The 19,482-nt window shown below is 38.8% G+C and overlaps 1 protein-coding gene across 1 annotated transcript in view; it reads right to left on the bottom strand.

Moving 5' to 3' along the window:
* HOMER1 (homer scaffold protein 1) overlaps positions 1 to 19,482 on the bottom strand; it is a 137,167-nt gene that overhangs the window by 17,375 nt on the left and 100,310 nt on the right. Inside the window, exons 6-8 of the mRNA XM_006053970.4 lie at positions 12,031 to 12,187; positions 8,053 to 8,163; positions 7,361 to 7,441 (exon numbers count right to left, since the gene is read on the bottom strand). Of these exons, the coding sequence (XP_006054032.1) occupies positions 7,361 to 7,441; positions 8,053 to 8,163; positions 12,031 to 12,187 (349 nt within the window). The remainder of the gene's footprint in view (positions 1 to 7,360; positions 7,442 to 8,052; positions 8,164 to 12,030; positions 12,188 to 19,482) is intronic.

The following is a 19,482-nucleotide window of genomic DNA, read 5'->3' as shown; positions in this document are numbered from 1 at the left end:
AACTGCTGCTTCTTGATCTGCCTACAGGTTTCTCCGGAGGCATTTAAGGTGGCCTGGTATTCTCATCTCTTTAAGAACGTTCCACAGTCTATTGTGATCCACGCAGTCAAAGGCTTTAGCATAGGCAATGAAGCAGTAGTGTTTTTCTGGAATTCTCTTTCTTTTTCTATGACCCAACAGATGTTGGCAATTTGATCTCTGGTTCCTGTGCCTTTTCTAAATCCACCTTGAATTAAGAGTAGACTCCAGGAGACGGTGAAGGACAGGGAAGCCTGGTGTACTGTAGTACAGGGGGTTGCAAAGTGCTGGACACGACTTAGCAACTGAGCAACAGCAACAGAGCAATGAAAGAAAAGAATGATATATTTGACACTACATAAAACACCACCACTATCTCAAGCAAAGTCAGAAAACACTGACAAACTGGGAGGAAATATTTGTAACATATAATTGCAGATATATAAAGAACTCTAGAAAAATTTTCAAAGAAGGACCAAAATTCTATAGAGAAAAGGGCTAAAGACTTGAATACACAATCTATACAGGTACAAAAAGATACTGAAATGGCCTCTAAGCTTATGAAAGATGTTTAATCTCACTCATAACATGAGATACACCAATTAAAACTATCGTTTCTCACCTAACATATATTGCCAAAAGATAAGAAGTCTGAGAACACATTTTGTCGATGAGGCTGTGAGAAGTGGGCACACACGTGCTGATGATACGAGGGAAAACTAGCAACACCCATTATGGAGAAGAATGTGACAGTATGACCTTCTCACTTGGAAATCTTGCTTCTAAGCATCTACCCTATAGATCACCTCCAACAATAACAAAATACCTATGTACAAGATTACGCACTATAGTACTCTCAGAATACTGGAGACAACCTATATATCCATATAAAGGAGTATGTTGGAAAAAAACCATCGCACATACCAATGAAGTAGTATACAGCCAAACAAAGAATGAACAAGATCTCTATGAACTGACAGAGTGATTTCCAGGACATACCTTAGATTAAAAAAAAAAAGTGTGTAAGAGTTAGGAGTGACTAGAGTATGTTACCATTTGTGTAAGAAAAAAGGGGAGGGAATAAAAAAACAGACTTATCTGTTCATTTGCATAAAAAGAAACACAGAAAGAGTAAGTCAGATAATGAGACTGGTTACCCACAGGGGCAGATGGGAATGGGGCTAGACTGGAGTGGACAAGATGACACTTCTTGAAAGATATCTTTCTGAATAGTGCTGACTTTTAGAACCATGTTTCATACATTCAGTGTCTGTACACTAAAGCACTTCAGTTGCGTCTGGCTCTTTGTGACCGTATGGCCTGTAGCCCGCCAGGCTCCTCTGTCCATGGGATCCTCCAGGCGAGAATACTGGAGTGGGTTTCCAGTATTTTCTTCTCCAGGGGATCTTCCTAACCGAGGGATTGAACCTGTGTCCCTTACAACTCCTATCTTGGCAGGTGCATTCTTTACCACTAGCGCCACTTGGGAAGCCCCAAATGCTCAGTAAATGCATACAAATACAACACAAAGAAAAATGGGGAAGAAATAAAATGGAATATAATAAGATACAGATGAACATAAATTTACTTTACATGAATAACCAATTGAAGAGGGGGAGTGAAAGAATCTAATTAACTTTTGAACACAAGTTAAAAACAAAAAGAATACTCATCTAGTCAGTAGGGCTGTGTTTTTGTTGTTTTGACAGTGGTATGAACTAGAAACTACTTTCTTAAGCAAAAGAGCTTCCCTGGTAGCTCAGCTGGTAAAGAATCTGCCTGCAATGCAAGAGATCCCAGTTCAATTCCTGGGTTGGGAAGATCCCCTGGAGAAGGGATAGGTTACCTACTCCAGTATTCTTGGGCTTCCCTGGTGGCTCAGTTGGTAAAGAATCCACCTGCAATGTGGAGACCTGGATTTGATTCCTGGATTGGGAAGATCCCCTGGAGAAGGGAACAGATACCACTCCAGTATTCTGGCCTGGAGAATTCCATGGACTGTATAGTCCATGGGGTCACAAAGAGTCAGACATGACTTAGCAACTTTCACTTAACTTCTTAAGCAAGCAAGTAAACGTATTATGGTTTCTTAATATTGGGGAACAGAGTTATAAACAGGAAACTGGGGAAGGCTAAAATGAGTTCCATAGTACTGGACTGCAATGGGAGGTACTGATATGCTTTCAGGGTCATTTTTTTTTTCCAATATAGTTATTATAATGGACATAATGTGATATGTGCACATTTCTATCTCTGATAATTAAGAGGGCCTAGACACAATGACTGGAGAAGGCAATGGCACCCCACTCCAGTACTCTTGCCTGGAAAATCCCATGGACAGAGGAGCCCAGTGGGCTGCAGTCCATGGGGTCACTAAAAGTTGGACACGACTGAGTGACTTCCCTTTCACTTTTCACTTTCATGCATTGGAGAAGGAAATGGCAACCCACTCCAGTGTTCTTGCCTGGAGAATCCCAGGGACGGGGGAGCCTGGTGGGCTGCTATCTATGGGGTTGCACAGAGTCAGACATGACTGAAGCGACTTAGCAGCAGCAGCAGCAGACACAATGACATCTCAATAGCAAAAAGTATATTTAATGCCCAAAACCTGGTTTCTAAACACCAAACTTTACTAAAAGAAAATTTTGTCTGAAGAAATAGCTAATTTCAAGGCTGGAACTGAGAAATACAAGATGAACCTAGAATATCTAGTTGAGTTAAAACACGAAGTTCTTTAAAAAATGATAGGGTCACATCCAAAGGACACAGAAGCAGGATTAAAAAGGTTCCCCCTTGCCAAATCTGGGACAATTAAACGTCAAAATAAATAGACATGACAACTAAATGCAACTGTGATCCTGGAATGAATCCTGGACCAGAAAAACAATTTTTAATGTTCTGTTATAAAGAGGACAATTATGAGAATTAGAATAAAGTCTTTAGATAATTTCTTGATTTTGATGGTTATGTAAGAGACTGTTCTATTCTTAGAAAATACACATTGAAGAGGTTGTCATACTAAGTGAAGTCAAATATCATATGATATCGCTTATATCCAGAGTTTTAAAAAAGGGTACAAATGAACTTATTTTCAAAACAGAAACAGAGTCACAGATGTAGAGAACAAACTTATGGTTACCAAAGGGGAAAGGATAAATTGGGAGATTGGGACTGCCATACACACACTACTCTATATAAAAGAGATAGCTAATAAGAAGACTCTTGAGAGTCCCTTGGATTGCAAGGAGATCAAACAAGTCAATCCTAAAGGAAATCAACCCTGAATATTCATTGGAAGGACTGACGTTGAAGCTGAAGCTCCAAAATTCTGGCCACCTGATGCAAAGAGTCGACTCACTGGAAAAGACCCTGATGCTGGGAAAGATTGAAGGAAGGAGGAGAAGGGGACGACGGAGGATGAGATGGTTGGATGGCATCACCGACTCGATGGACATGAATCTGAGCAAACTCTGGGTGTGGGTGATGGACAGGGAGGCCTGGCGTGCTGTAGTCCATGGGGACACAAAGAGTTGGACACGACTGAGCGACTGAACAACTGTAAAGCATAGGGAACTCTACTCAATACTCTATAACGACCTCTATGGGAAAAGAATCTAAAAAAGAGTGGATATGTGTGTATGTATACCTGACTCACTTCGCTGCAGGCAGAAACTAACATGAGACTGTAAATCAAATACTTCAATAAAAATTATCTTTAAAAATTATATGCAAGAAAAAGAAAATATACATTAAAGTGTTTAGAGGTAAAGGGATATCATATTTGGAACTTATTCTCAGCCATTTAGAAAAAAAAAGAATATAGAGAGAATTCTATCATAATCAAACAAAAACGAATATGGCAAAAATGTTAACATCTGGTGACATAGGTGAAAGGTACATTATTCTTGCAACTTTCCCATGTGAAATTACTTCAAAAGAAAAATTTTAAAAATAAATTAAAAAAAATGAGATCACTTCATTCAGTGATAATTGCTACAAGGAAAATAAGACAGGGTAATATCACACAGCAGTGGGTGGTGGGGAGGCCTGCAGAATAGTGCTTAAATAGGGAGATCAGTGAAATGAACATGTAAGCCAAGTCTTAATTACATTAGAAACCAGCCCATTTGAAGATCTGGGGACTTAGAACTCCAGGCAAGGATATGCCATATATTATAAGGTAAAAACGCACTTCGTGCCTTCAAGATACAAAAAGATAACAATAAACATATTGAAAACTTGTAATCAAAAAAAAAAAAGGTAATACTAAAAAAAATAATAAGTTCCCCTTGTTCCCTATCAGAAGCAAAAATGAGAGGAGACTAATATCCAGGGGGTATCCTGTTGTTCCAGACATCAGTTTCTCAGCATAAGTAATTTCGAAACATTGACACCAAGTAATTCTTTAGAAGTTCATCTCAAAGAAATAATGAGAAAGGCAAGGTTTATGTAAAAAGATACATTATAACATTATTACAACTAATGTTGAAAACAAATGATCATCCCCTAAAAATGTTGGAAGAAAATTATGGTACGCCTATGGAGGAGAATACTATATAGCTATACGACATATGCAGCTTATGACATAACATTGTTAGGAAAGCAAGACAAAAACTTGCTATCTACATGTCTCACATAAAGAAAAAGTTATCCACAAAAACACTGAAGAAAGGAAATTCTCAACATTTTGCCTTAGGATGATGGGAGTATGTTTTTTTTTTCTCTTAAGTTACATTTTTCTAAATTTTTTACAATGAGCATATGTTACATTGATATTTAAAGAAAAAACAACTTGCAAACTAAAAAAAAATCATATCAAAACTACTTAAAATTTTTCCAAACTATGTTTTTTATCCAAATTCATAGCTACAATCCAAACCCATGCATTGCAATTTCAAAGTTCCTCTACCGTTTCAGAAACTAATGATCCCAATTTTTTGGACTGAATTTAAGAATGGAGGTTCAAGAGTGATGGAACTTTTGACATGTAGATGCTTAGGTAGGAGGGACTAGGCCATAAAAGAGGAACTTTCTTCAAACTAGAAAAAACATACAGGTTATTTCGGTGGGTTGGCCTTTTAGAATTCACCCTTGGGTTTTCTGAAAGCTTCCCTGTCCTATTCCAGGTAGGCTGTCTTGATAAGTATTTCTGATATTCAATGAAAAAACAGGTAAGAATTGATAGTCAGAATTCTAGGTGCCAGCTGTAAAATTCATTTATTGCTCGATCAATGATGAAACACATTTAGAAGTTTGATATGAATAAATCATTTCTTGGTTTCTCTGAGACAATATAAATGTGTACATAACTGAAAAAAAATTTCCCCAAGAATAGTTAGGGATGGCTTGGATGCCTGCCTGCTGAAACGGTGTGGTAATATAGACAGAATAGAGATTTTGGAATCGAAACAAATCCAGTCTTCACTATTTTCTAGCTAAGTGCCTTAATTAAACTTGTCAACACCTCTGAATTGCTGCTTTTTCTTTGAAAACGGGGATACCACACCTGTTACCGTAAGAGTTAGAGCTAATGTATGCAAGTGCTTGGTGGTGGTGGTGAAGTTGCTAAGTTGCTAAGTGGTGTACAACTCTTGTGACCCCAGGGACTGTAGCCACCAGGCTCCTCTGTCCATGGAGTTTCCCAGGCAAGAATACTGGAGTGGATTGCCATTTCGTTCTCCAGGGATCTTCCCTACCCAAAGATCGAACCTCTGTCTCCTGCACAGGCAGGCAGTCTTCTGCACTGCAGGCGAATTCTTTACCAATGAGCCACCAGGGAAGCCCCATCGTGTAAATGCTTAGCAACCGCCTATATCAAAGCAAGTAATTAAACAATGGGTGCCAAACCAAACCAAAAGAGAAAACCAGCCTGCATTTCCACCATTTGCTCCAGCCCTGATCATATGTTTCTTATTTTAATTCTACACCAAGTTTTTCTCAAGTTTGGCACTCTTGAAACTTGGGGCTGGATAATTCAATGTTCAGTAACAACTTTGGCTTCAACCTGTGTGTATGCTCAGTCGTGTCCAATTCTTTGTGACCCCATGGACTGCAGCCTGCCAGACTCCTCTGTCCATGGAGTTCTCCAGGCGAGAATACTGGAGTGGGTTGCCATTTTCTTCTGCAGAGGATCTTCCTGACCCAGGGACAGAACCCACCTCTCTTGTGTCTCCTGAATTAGCAGGTGGATTCTTTACCACTAGTGCCGCCTGGGAAGCCCCACCTACTAGAGATCAGTTCCACCATCTAAGCTGTAAAAATCAAAACCGTCTCCCCACACAGATGTATGTTCCCTGGGGCACAAAACTACTCCTAGTTAAGAACCACTAAACTATACAGACAGTTAAAATACAGAAACAATATTTAATAGGGCAGATCAAAACAAGCAACTTCATTTTCCTAGACTGCTGAAAGTCAGTGATGGGAGAGAGAGGGGAATATTTCATATGAAGAACTTGTTTGTTTCATGAAACGTCTCTACTGTCAGAGTTTGTGCTCATTTAACAGGTAGAACAAGTTAACTCATCTAAGCCTTAGTTTCCTCATATGACGTTACATGGATTAAATGCATAAGTGAAGTGCAGTGTCTGGTACACAGTAAGCACTCAATAAATATTGGTTGTTCTTGTTACAATCTAGGTACTCCTTCCAATCCTAGGTTTCCAGGTCCCACTTACCAATTTTTGTCCCCAATTCCTCACTCTATACATATTTACATTTGTTTCTACTCCAAACCTTGAAGTGGTCCTAACTCTTCTTGAGGCTAGGAGGTATAAGAAAAGCGTCTGGGCTGACAGCAGGAGAGTCTGGCTGTAATTTTGAAAGAAATCTTCCCTAACTATGGCCGACTACCACTGACACAGGACACATGGATGTGAATTAAGAGTCAGGAAGCATGCTATTTATGCAGAGAAAAGTGAGTAAAATTAATCAGAGCAAAGAAAGGCAAAGAAGACTGCCTTGATTTCCCTTGGGGCACAGCTACTGCTGTAGTTCATGTATTAGTTCAGTGTGAAAAAGACGAGCACAATTCCTAAACTATTTGAATATACTCCATTTGAGACATTTTAAGTTCAGGGCACTTTGATGTTAAAAGTAGACATTTCTAAAATAATTTTACTAAAGACAAAGAATTTATAAATGACCATCTATTATGGTAAGCTACTTAGATGAATCAAGTAATTTTTGAAAAGTCAACCATCAGGCATGAATCAGAAGTTCTAAAAAAGCAAAATGACCGAAACCCTTCAAAACTGAGTTGAAGGGAAAAAGTCATTACTATATGAAAGAAAGATGGATGACTTTCTATGCAGAAATGAATAAAAATTTTATTACAGCTCACCTGTAGTTTCTGAGTCAAAGAGTCCCTCTGTTCTTGTAGTTCTCTGGCATTATCAATTTCTTGTTTTAATCTTTCTATTTCCTAGAAAAAGTAGTGCAATATTTTTAACAACAATATTTTAACTATTTCAAGGAAAGACAAGGCCTTATTTTTCCCTGAAATTACTGTCCCAGTCCTTAGAAAAAGGGTGTTTAAAAATTTTCCATTGTACTGATTTCAAGGGATAAATTCATCTTAATGGGTATGCTGTCTAGCACAGAATAATCTGAAGCAAGTCAACTCGGTGGCTTTGGTAAAGCACTGCTTAGAAACAGCAATCTGGACATTTTAAGATTGCTTCAAGCTTTGTGGATATAATTCTTTCCTGAGGTAGTAAATCTTTTGACTGGAAACTAGAAAAAGCAACAGCTTGTAAAATTCATTTAACTCCTAATGGTTTTCTGTTGATTCTATGAATGCAGCTCTCATACAGAAGAAAAGAGGCAGTATCTCAGTCTGACTGCCTCACCATAGTTCATAACAACAGACACAGCGACGGGGAAAATGTGAACAAGCTGAGTGTCACTCAGAAAATTTCATCCTAAAAACACCCCACAACCTTATTGCATAAAATACCCTTAAATCAGATATAGACTCCAATACTGTACCCTTATTTTAGTGAGATTACGGATGAGTGAGAAGTAGCAAATTACCTCTTCCTTCACCTTCAGCGTCTCCTCCAGTTCTTGTATTGTCTGATTTAGTTCTGTCTTATGGGTATGCACTGCATTTGCTTGGCTACTAACACATTCAAGCTCAGTCACCTGAAATCAAATGAGAACATAAACTAAATCGTGACAATTTCACAGGATTTCTTTATGAAGACATACAGTAAGTCCTTCATAGGTGTATAATGAATTTTGAATCAATATGTGAAAATTAACTTGAGAAATATTAAGACAGGGTAGAATGAGCAGAATTGATTCTTTAAAAATATCAATTTAGGACTAAGGAAAAAGACCAAAGAAGATAGCTAGACTTGGTCATGAAAAAGTTAGGAAAACTTAAATTAAGTGATTAATGACAGTAGAAAACCCCTATAATAAAAGTCTTCTTTAAAAACGTTTTCTGAAAACAAATTCAAAACCAGCCATCTGCCCTCCATCTGTAGCCTTTAAATTAAATATGGGTTCTGAAAACTGGCCTTGCAGAAGTGAGAAAATATTCAAATACACTTCTAAATGTAAAGGAATCTGGAAGAAAAGATATGCTTAAAATACAACTTAAATCACTTGATACTAGAATATCTTCCCATCAGTAGGGTCTCTTTCAGCAAAGGAGAAGAGTTCTCTAGGCAGGACAAATTTCCTGAGGGCCCAGACAGCAGCTTAACTTTCAATGGGCACTTGCTATTTTTTTTAAAGAACAGAGAAGGGCACTGTCTCTAAAAGCTGTGCCATCCAAAATTAGTCAAAACAGACAGAAGTCAATAGAAAAACACACACCTTATCAAAATCCTCTACGTGTCAGGAGCTCACACATTTTGATTGGTTAGAATACAATAAATTGTAGACTATTAAGGAAACAGCAAATCTCTCTCCCTCACATTTTCCAAATGTTGAATTAACACCACATTCTGTCCCTCTCCTCTCATATCATTTTCTTGGTTTCTATTCATGCTCTAATAGCCTTGCACAGACCCTTGTTATACAGGTGTAAACAAAACCAGTGGCCTGCCACTGGACCTAATTATATCCTTTGTCTATTTTTATGTCTTCTGAAAACTGCTAACACCCATCTTTCACTGTGTGACTGCCCCACTAAAAGCCTCTCAACGGCTCATCTTTCTCACAGCATCAAATCTAAACTCTCAGTCCCCCAAAGCTAGCTGCAAACTATGTAAATATCTCATTGCTCAAGACACCTAGTATGTATGAACTTTCAACAAACCATGCTAATATCCATCTTGTTGATTTAACTAGAATGTCTTCTCTTACCTTTGAAAACCATTCAGACTAACCAACCCCCCAATACTCAGCTTAGAATGCCCTTCTCTAGAAAGCCATTTCTAGCTCCTCAGTTCTCAGGCTCTCCTGTCTTCTGGTCCACAATTCTGAACATCTGTTCAAAGATCTTGGGAATTTTTCCCTATTGTATAATATATATTAGTTTTATTTGTGCATTAGGCAATACATTCCTCATGAGCAGTTCCAGTCTTGATAAGGTTGGAGTATTTTTTACTGGATTAACTTTCACCCAGATAACAAAATCATGGGCAAAATGTAAACATCAGCTGTTAGAAGGCCCTGGTGAGTGACCAAATTGGGCAAAAGACCGAAAGGAAGCACCATACTGAGTGAGGCACATATTTACACCTGAAGGTGCTGTGCAGTTCGGCTGCACTGTCTGATTAGACTGCAAGCAAAAATCTGAGCTCTTATTTTTCCAAAGAAGTCTGAGGGGTTGGGGATGCCTTAGAACAATTGAAGCAAATTGAAATTCAGGGAACTATATGAAAAAAAGACCTCTTAAAAAGCATACAGACATCCCTCAAATCTTCGGCTGACTTCTGAAGTACAAGTAGGAATCACAGGGGTTCGGGGGTGTGGGAGAAATGCTGGAAGAATGAAAAAGCGTTAAGGTGTGGTAGTGCTCACCACCGAGAAGACACTTTGAGGTTAGTGTTGACACCAAATTAGGTTTCTTAGCAAGCACTTCAAGCTTCCCACTGAAACCCCAGGAGGATTATGCCTTAGAAATAAAGATTTCCAAGGACTCAAAAAATCCTCTTGAATTAAGAACAAAATGGAAATAAACCAAATACTAAAGCAGAAGTTTACACCTCCATAACTTCAAAGTACAGCCAGCCCTCTATACTCATGGTGGATGGGGAACCTATGGACACAAAGGGATGACTGTATTATGCCACTTGACATAAGGGACTTGAGCACTCATGGATTTTACTTCCTGTGAGGTGGGGCAGGGGGTGGTGCACTAGAGCCAATCCCCATCAGATACCAAGGGGCGGCGACACGCTACCAGCAATTTCACTGCTTGCTCAAACAAAAATGAGCACTGAATATTCAGAGGCAGATAACACAATCTATGGGCTCTGTAGCATCATCTCATTTACCATGATCAATATATAATCAAAAATGACATATGAAGAAATAGGAAAACACAACCTGTAGTAAAGATAAAAATCTCTCTATCTATACACATACATATATACAAAAGCTGAGAGAATTTGTTGCCAGTGCACTTGAAGTACAAAAATATCCTAAAGAATTCTACTCAGACTGAAGAGAAATGATACCTGATGGAAATTCAGATCTACAGGAAGGAAAGAAGAGCACTGGAAATTATGTGAGTAAATAAAAATACTTTGTTTCGTAAATTCTTTAAAATTCAATTGACTACTTAAAGCAAAAAACTCTCAGGGTCGGGGAATACATAAAAAGGATAGCTCTTCAATGAATGTTTTTTGGATTATAAGTCAATTATCCTAAAGTTGTTTTTTGTTTTTTGTTTTTAATTGTGGTAAAAAAAACACAATGAAAAACACGGTAAAAATTTATCCTCTTAACCATTTTTAACGTACAGGTCAGTGGTATTTGGACACCCAGGTTCAATCCCTGGGTTGGGAAGATCTGCTGGAGAAAGAAATGGCACCCCACTCCAGTACTCTTGCCTGGAAAATCCCATGGATGGAGGAGCCTGGTAGACTACAGTCCATGGGGTCACAAAGAGTCAGACATGACTCAGCGACTTCACTTTCACTTCGGTAGCATTAAGTATATTCACTGCTGTGAAACAGATCTCCAGAGCTTTTCATATTGCAAGATGGGACACTATCCTCATTAAACAACAACTTCCCTCTTCCCCTCATGAATTAAGTTTAAACTTAGCATACAAAGGTATTTACTCAGGTTCTTACTCTCCCTCCTGTCTCTATTTAACTTCAATCTTACCTCCCCTGTCATCCTGGTCTTATTATACTCCTCAAATTCTGCTCTGATACTAAGCCCATTTCCTAATGTCTATGGAGTTCACTTCTTTAAAATCATTTTTAAAACAGAAGCTAGTGGCATTGGCTTCCTGTTGGGTGAATGCATATACTTTGGATTAAAAAATTCTTTCTAAGAAATTGTTTGGTTTCCTGTTATTAATTTTTCTTTTACTGCCCCATATTTGTAGTATTGCCCCATATTTCTAATTAAAGTTATTATCTTTAACTTTTATAAAGACTTTTCTACCTGTATTTTTCAAATTGTTCTTTAAGAAATAAAGTAAAATAATAAAAGCATTATCATTGCTTCAGTGTAATTACATGTCAGTTCAGTATCTCAATTTTCTCAGGAATTGTATAGAGTCTATATTATTGTTCCTATTTTATAGATAAGAATACGGAGCAGAAAGAGGGGAGTAAGTTACCAAAGGTCAGACAGCTAACAAGTGGCGCAACAGGAGTGTGACATTGGGTGTTTGGACTCCAAAGCTGTCCAAATTCCTTCGTTCTCAGGAAACTGCAGAAAATTGTTTTCTTAACCAATAAACCCACATATAATACAACCCATATATATGTTTTGATAACCAACAAAAATCTCCAGAAGAGGTCCCTGTGCTGACTCTGCATGTAAATTAAGACAATCTGGGGCTGTCAGTCCTCAGGTTAGCAGCCCTGCACTTACCCGCTTGTGCAGCCGCTCTGCTTCCTCCTGATACGCAGCAAGCTGCTGCTTCCATTGTTTCACATTGGCAGTAGACTCCAGCAGGGCTGCAGTGAGTTTGGCATTGTTTCCTTTGAGGGTGGCCAGTTCAGCCTCCCAGTGTTTGCTGATTGCTGAACTAAAGTGAAAGAAAAGAAAATTCCACCCATTACACTGACTGTTGTTACTTTCAAGAGACAGCAGTGCTCAGTCTTAAGATTTGGTTTATAATTCAAAAATGTTTCAAAGACTCCCCCCAAACAATAAAAACACAAATATTTCACTTAAATGCTCCTAGTGAATAAAACCTATCAAATAAATAAATATAAGTATGTCTTTTGAAATTGATTTATTTGATTTAATAAATAAATCAAGTTGATTTATTTTATCTTATTCAGAGTTTTTAAATGCCCCATATATAAAAATTTGCTGCAATAAATTAAACTTGGTACTAACAACTCTGATAGAATTCTGGTGTCACTTATAGAACAAAACTAAACCAATCACTTTTTCCTCATTTTATGTTCTACTTGTTAAGTTACCCAGAGTTAAGTATCTCAAGAAAGACAATTTTCTATTACAAACACAATTCTGTTAAGTGAGAAGGGCCCTCTCAATAATTCCTTTCTTAACTTTCCAATGAAGAAACAATTACCTAATTTCACAGAAAAAAAGGTGGTTTCTCTTTCTCCTTATTGAACAACTTACTCCTATTAGTGAAATTCTACTAACCTCATCCCATTAACTAACTAGTAATGATAATAGCTTTCTTTAATCAGAATTTTAGTTTTTGAGAAGTTATTTGCATCACAGAGCAAATGTTTCAGTGGATTGATATTTTATAGTAATCTTAATACATATATATAAAAGAAAGCATCGTTTCAATCATCAATATTTCTAAAGCTCATCACCAGTAAGAATACATATCAGTGTAACAAGATCATTTCTGTGGCATTCTTTCCAAAAATGCATAACCATCATTCTAATTTTGAAAAAAACATATAAACCCAAACTGAGGAACATTCTACAAAAAAGCTGACTGGCACACTTCGAAAGTGTCAAGAAAAGGTAAGTCTGAGAAACAGAATGGAGGAGACTTAGAAGAAATAATTAAATACAATGTGGGATCCAGATGGGTTCCTAGAACATAAAAGGGACATTGGTGAAAATTAAGATCTGTAGTTAAGTTAATAATATTGTATCAATGTCAATTTCTTGGTTTTGAAAATTATATTCAGTTCAGTTCAGTCGCTCAGTTGTGTCTGACTCTTTGCGACCCCATGAATCGCAGCACGCCAGGCCTCCCTGTCCATCACCAACTCCCAGAGTTCACTCAGACTCACATCCATCGAGTCCGTGATGCCATCCAGCCATCTCATCCTCTGTCGTCCCCTTCTCCTCTTGCCCCCAATCCCTCCCAGCATCAGAGTCTTTTCCAATGAGTCAACTCTTCGCATGAGATGGCCAAAGTACTGGAGTTTCAGCTTTAGCATCATTACTTCCAAAGAAATCCCAGGGCTGATCTCCTTCAGAATGGACTGGTTGGATCTCCTTGCAGTCCAAGGGACTCTCAAGAGTCTTCTCCAACACCACAGTTCAAAAGCATCAATTCTTCGGCACTCAGCCTTCTTCACAGTCCAACTCTCACATCCATACATGACCACAGGAAAAACCATAGCCTTGACTAGACGAACCTTTGTTGGCAAAGTAATATCTCTGCTTTTCAATATGCTATCTAGGTTGGTCATAACTTTCCTTCCAAGGAGTAAGCGTCTTTTAATTTCATGGCTGCAGTCACCATCTGTAGTGATTTTGGAGCCCAGAAAAATAAAGTCTGACACTGTTTCCACTGTTTCCCCATCTATTTCCCATGAAGTGATGGGACTGGATGCCATGATCTTCGTTTTCTGAATGTTGAGCTTTAAGCCAACTTTTTCACTCTCCACTTTCACTTTCATCAAGAGGCTTTTGAGTTCCTCTTCACTTTCTGCCATAAGGGTGGTGTCATCTGCATATCTGAGGTTATTGATATTTCTCCCGGCAATCTTGATTCCAGCTTGTGTTTCTTCCAGTCCAGCGTTTCTCATGATGTACTCTGCATATAAGTTAAATAAGCAGGGTGACAATATACAGCCTTGACGTACTCCTTTTCCTATTTGGAACCAGTCTGTTGTTCCATGTCCAGTTCTAACTGTTGCTTCCTGACCTGCATACAGATTTCTCAAAAGGCAGATCAGGTGGTCTATGGTTATGTAAAATGCTAACATGAAGGTAAGCTGGGTGAGGGTATATGGAAATTCTTTGTACAGTTTTTGCAATTTTTCTGTAATTCTAAAATTAGTTTTATTTATTCACCTTTTAAAAATTTATTTATTTTTAATTGAAGGATAATTGCTATACAGAATTTTATTGTTTTCTGTCAAACCTCAGCATGAATCAGTGATAGGTATACATATATACCCTCTCTTTTGAACCCCCTCCTAACTAAAATTAGTTTTAAATGAAAACTTAACATTTTTTCTGAAGTTTATAGAAAAAATTTCATCAAACATGAAAGGACAAAATCAAACAAGTTATTGATTTAACAGGGCTCCTCTGGTGGCTCAAACAGTAAAGAATCAGCCTGCAATACAGAAGACCCGGGTTCAATCCCGGGTTGGGAAGATCCCCTGGAGAAGGAAATGGCAACCTGCTCCAGTTTTCTTGCCTGGAGAATTCCATGGGCAGAGGAGCCTTGCAGGCTACAGTCCATGGGGTCACAAGGAGTCAGACACAACTGAGTGACTAACACACATTAATTTAACAACCAATTTCTATCTTTAAAGAGAAAGCACTTCCCATTTCTTCTTTTGTGGAATGTTTTTTCAGATTCAGATTTTCTGATAAAGTATGCACTGATTCATCTTCCCTAACTGAATATGGATTTTTAAACCATCTACCAATTTTTCCACTACAGACATTAGTTTTATTTAAGTAGACTTTACAATCTGACAACAAAAGTCTTATTAAATTAATTTAAACACTTGATATATCCAAGTATCAAACCTCTTAAAAATGAAAGAGCAGAGAAAATGATCTTGAATATTTCTAAAACACATATGTTGAAAATTTCTCAGTTTGTAACCTAAGATTATCCTGTCTTTATAAAAGGAAAAAGAACAAAAATGGGAGTGTTTTATATTTCTCTAGGTTTTATTTTACAATCTGTAGGTAGAAAAACCCATTAAGAATGTGAAAATTCAGCCTACTTTGCAATTATTTCAATCATTATTTGTGTGATATCAGATTAGTCTCTCAACTGTTTTGATCTTCAGTTCTGTGTATGTCAAATGAAGACATTAGTTAAGATCTGTACTGTCCAAATGTTAGTCACTAGCTGCATGTGGCCATTTAAATTTAAAGTGCTCAAAACCAAATAGAGTAAAAAAATTCAGCTTCTCAATCCCTTTGGGTACATTTCGTATAGTCAATAGCCACAGGGGACTAGTGGCCACCATACAGGATAGCAAAAATACAGAACTATCATCACAGAAAGTTCTACATTTCCCACTGTTTTTTTTTTTTTTTTCCTTCAATTTTTTGCATTCTGGGCTGAACTGTGTCCACTCATGAATGAATATGTTGAAGTACTAACTCCCAGTATCTTAAAATATGAGTATAACTTGGAGACAGGTCTGAAAAGAGGTAGTTAAATTAAATGGGGCAATTAGGGTGATCCTTAATCCAATATGACTGGTGTCCTTATAAAAGGAGATCAGAACACAAACACGCAGAGAGGAAGGTCATGTGAAGACAATGGAAGAAGCCACCTGCAAGTCAAGGACGGGTCTCAAGAAACAACGCCGCCAACAACTTGTTCTCAGACTTCCAGCCTATAGAAAATAAATGTCTACTGTTTAAGCCACCCTGGCCTGTGCTATTTGTTAGGGCAGCCCTAGCAAACAAACTAACACTATGTATAGCTCAAACACATTATGTATCTAAAGTATTGTGCTTCATAATAAACATATATTTTAGTTTTGTATCTGCCTCTTGAGAAATTTGTACGCAGGTCAGGAAGCAACAGTTAGAACTGGACATGGAACAACAGACTAGTTCCAAATAGGAAAAGGAGTTCGTCAAGGCTGTATATTGTCACCCTGCTTATTTAACTTATATGCAGAGTACATCATGAGAAACGCTGGACTGGAAGAAACACAAGCTGGAATCAAGATTGCCGGGAGAAATATCAATAACCTCAGATATGCAGATGACACCACCCTTATGGCAGAAAGTGAAGAGGAACTCAAAAGCCTCTTGATGAAAGTGAAAGTGGAGAGTGAAAAAGTTGGCTTAAAGCTCAACATTCAGAAAACGAAGATCATGGCATCCAGTCCTACCACTTCATGGGAAACAGATGGGGAAACAGTGGAAACAGTGTCAGACTTTATTTTTTGGGGCTCCAAAATCACTACAGATGGTGACTGCAGCCATGAAACTAAAAGACGCTTGCTCCTTGGAAGGAAAGTTATGACCAACCTAGATAGCATATTCAAAAGCAGAGACATTACTTTGCCAACAAAGGTTCGTCTAGTCAAGGCTGTGGTTTTTCCTGTGGTCATGTATGGATGTGAGAGTTGGACTGTGAAGAAGGCTGAGTGCTGAAGAATTGATGTTTTTGAACTGTGGTGTTAGAGAAGACTCTTGAGAGTCCCTTGGACTGCAAGGAGATCCAACCAGTCCATTCTGAAGGAGATCAGTCCTGGGATTTCTTTGGAAGGAATGATGCTAAAGCTGAAACTCCAGTACTTTGGCCATCTCATGCGAAGAGTTGACTCATTGGAAAAGATTCTGATGCTGGGAGGGATTGGGGGCAAGAGGAGAAGGGGACGACAGAGGATGAGATGGCTGGATGGCATCACGGACTCGATGGACGTGAGTCTGAGTGAACTCTGGGAGTTGGTGATGGACAGGGAGGCCTGGCGTGCTGCGATTCATGGGGTCGCAAAGAGTCGGACACGACTGAGCGACTGATCTGATCTGATCTGATGGTTCCTAGCTCAATAGTTCCCCCAAACCCTTTGAATTTCCTAAGCAGGAAGAGCAATGGGAGTATCTTTTTAATAATATGTGGTCTTCTGTCCTTAGTTTCTGAAACCGATCCAGAGCCATAAAGGTGAAATGCATCTTGTTATTCATAAATAAAGCCCTGTTCAGCCACAGCTGAGTTTATGTTAATGAGGTGATTTGGGGGGATGCCCTAAAGATGAGGGGACTGAATGCTAAGGGAACCAACCACGTGAAAAGAGTTGGAACTTTCAGTCTCAATCCTAGATTACTAGGGAGGGAAGGGGGACCGGCGACATTAACGGCCAATGATTTAATCCATTCTGCCTGTGTAATGGAGCCTTCATAAAAACCCAAAAGGATGAGGTTTGGAGAGCTTCCAGGCTAATGAACCAGAATGCATCCACGTGCCACTCTGCTGGGCCCCGAGCCCCACAGAAGGGGTTCCTGGACAGAAGTTCCAGGAATCCTCGGGTGAAGGGAGAGGCTATCACTATGGAAACGCCACAAAGCATGGTCAGGACCCTTTTCCTCTATGGAAACAAAGCCTTAAGCCATGGGAGAAGGGGAGAAAATCTTGTTACCATCACCCTCCCAGTCACAGACCACCTGTGGTGGCTAGGGGGAAAGTAGGAGATTAAAACCCTAAGATAGCCCGTGAAAAGGACAAGAAATAGTCTGAGACCATTAGAGTTCTCCAATCTTGGGGGAAGGGGCAGGAAACTCCTGCATAAGACTCTCAAGTTTACAAGGCTGAATTCATCTGCTACTTGTAGGGACAGGATCACTGAGAAAACCCTACCCTGATACCCTGGGATTCAGTGCCTGCCCAAGATTGAGTGGATGAGGAAAATTGAGACTCTTAACCTATCCTCTACCATCAAGCTGAGAGCAGCCATCTACTGGGGGGAGGTCAAGAGACAGACCCCCTCTGAGGCAAGGGTACACAGAAAAGACCAAAAGCTGAGGGAGGAGCGGAAACAGGAAGAAACCTTCTAGCGATCAAATGCCAACTCTACGCACAAAGAAATGCTAGACATGTTTAAAGCCTGTGATGCACTGTGGTAACCATAGCAACAACAAATTCCAAATCCAGGTCAACCCCTGAGTAAAGCAGCTTAACCTTCATACAAACAGGCTAGCAGAAGAATCAGGCCCATCTCCAGGAGGAAATACTATTTATCTTCATTGAATGCCTTGCTTCTGGCAATCAATTAAAAAAAAATTATAAGACATACCAAAAAAGCAAGGGGAAAAAACCTATTGCTAAGAGAGAAAGCAATCAACAGAGTCATACCCATAGACAATGCCAATGTAGAATCTGTCAAAACAAGGAGTACTGTTGGTGGGAATGTCAACTGATACAGTCATGATGGAGAACAGTGTGGAGATTTCTTAAAAAACTAGGAATAAAATTACCATAAGACCCATCAATCTCACTACTGGGTCTATATCCTGGGAAAATCACATTCTAAAAGACACGTGTACCCCAATGTACTATTTACAATAGCTAGGGGAAGCAACCTAAATGTCCATTGTCAGATGAATGAATGAAGAAATTGTGGTACATATACACAGTGGAATATTACTTAGCCATAAAAAGGAACAAATTTGATTCAGTTCTAGGGAGGTGGATAAATCTAGAGCCTGTTATACACAGTGAAGTATGTGTCAGTAAGAGAAAAATAAATATCGTATATTAACGCATATATATGGAATCTAGGGAAACGGTACTGGTGAACCTATCTGTAGGGCAGCACTAGAGATGCAGACATAGAGAAGAGGCTTGTGGACACAGTGGGGAAAGGAGAGGGTGGGATAAACTCAGAGAGTAGCACTGAAACATACACATCACCATAGGTAAAACAGATAGCCAGCGAGAATGTGCTGTATGATGCAGGGAGCTCAGTCTGGAGCTCTGTGACAACCCAGAGGGGCGGGATGGGGTGAGAGATGGGAGGGAGGTTCAAGAAGGAGAGGACATATGTCTACCTATGGCTGACTCCTGTTGATGTATGGCAAAAACCAAGACAACACTGTAAAGCAATTATCCTCCAATTAAAAATAAATTTTCAAAAACAAAGAATACGAAATAGCTACGTTAAAGGTTTTAATGGAAAAGGAGGATACCCTATATTGTCCGATGTTGAATTTCAACAGACGTGAAAACTATAAGAGTCAAATGGAAATGCTAGAAGTAAAGAATATAGTAGAGATGAGAATTCTTTTGACAAGTTCATCAGTAAACCTGACATAGATGCATACAAGTCAGTGAACTTGAATCCAGACAAACAGAAATTAGCCAAACTGAAACACAAATAGAAAAATGAATGAAAATAAACAGGGCATCGAAGACGTGGGGTAATACCAAACTATTCAACCAATGTC

Source organism: Bubalus bubalis, chromosome 11 (assembly GCF_019923935.1).
Source record: "Bubalus bubalis isolate 160015118507 breed Murrah chromosome 11, NDDB_SH_1, whole genome shotgun sequence".
Lineage (NCBI taxonomy): Eukaryota > Metazoa > Chordata > Mammalia > Artiodactyla > Bovidae > Bubalus > Bubalus bubalis.
The sequence above is the reverse complement of the archived record's forward strand: the minus strand, read 5'-3'. Positions and strand labels throughout refer to the sequence as shown.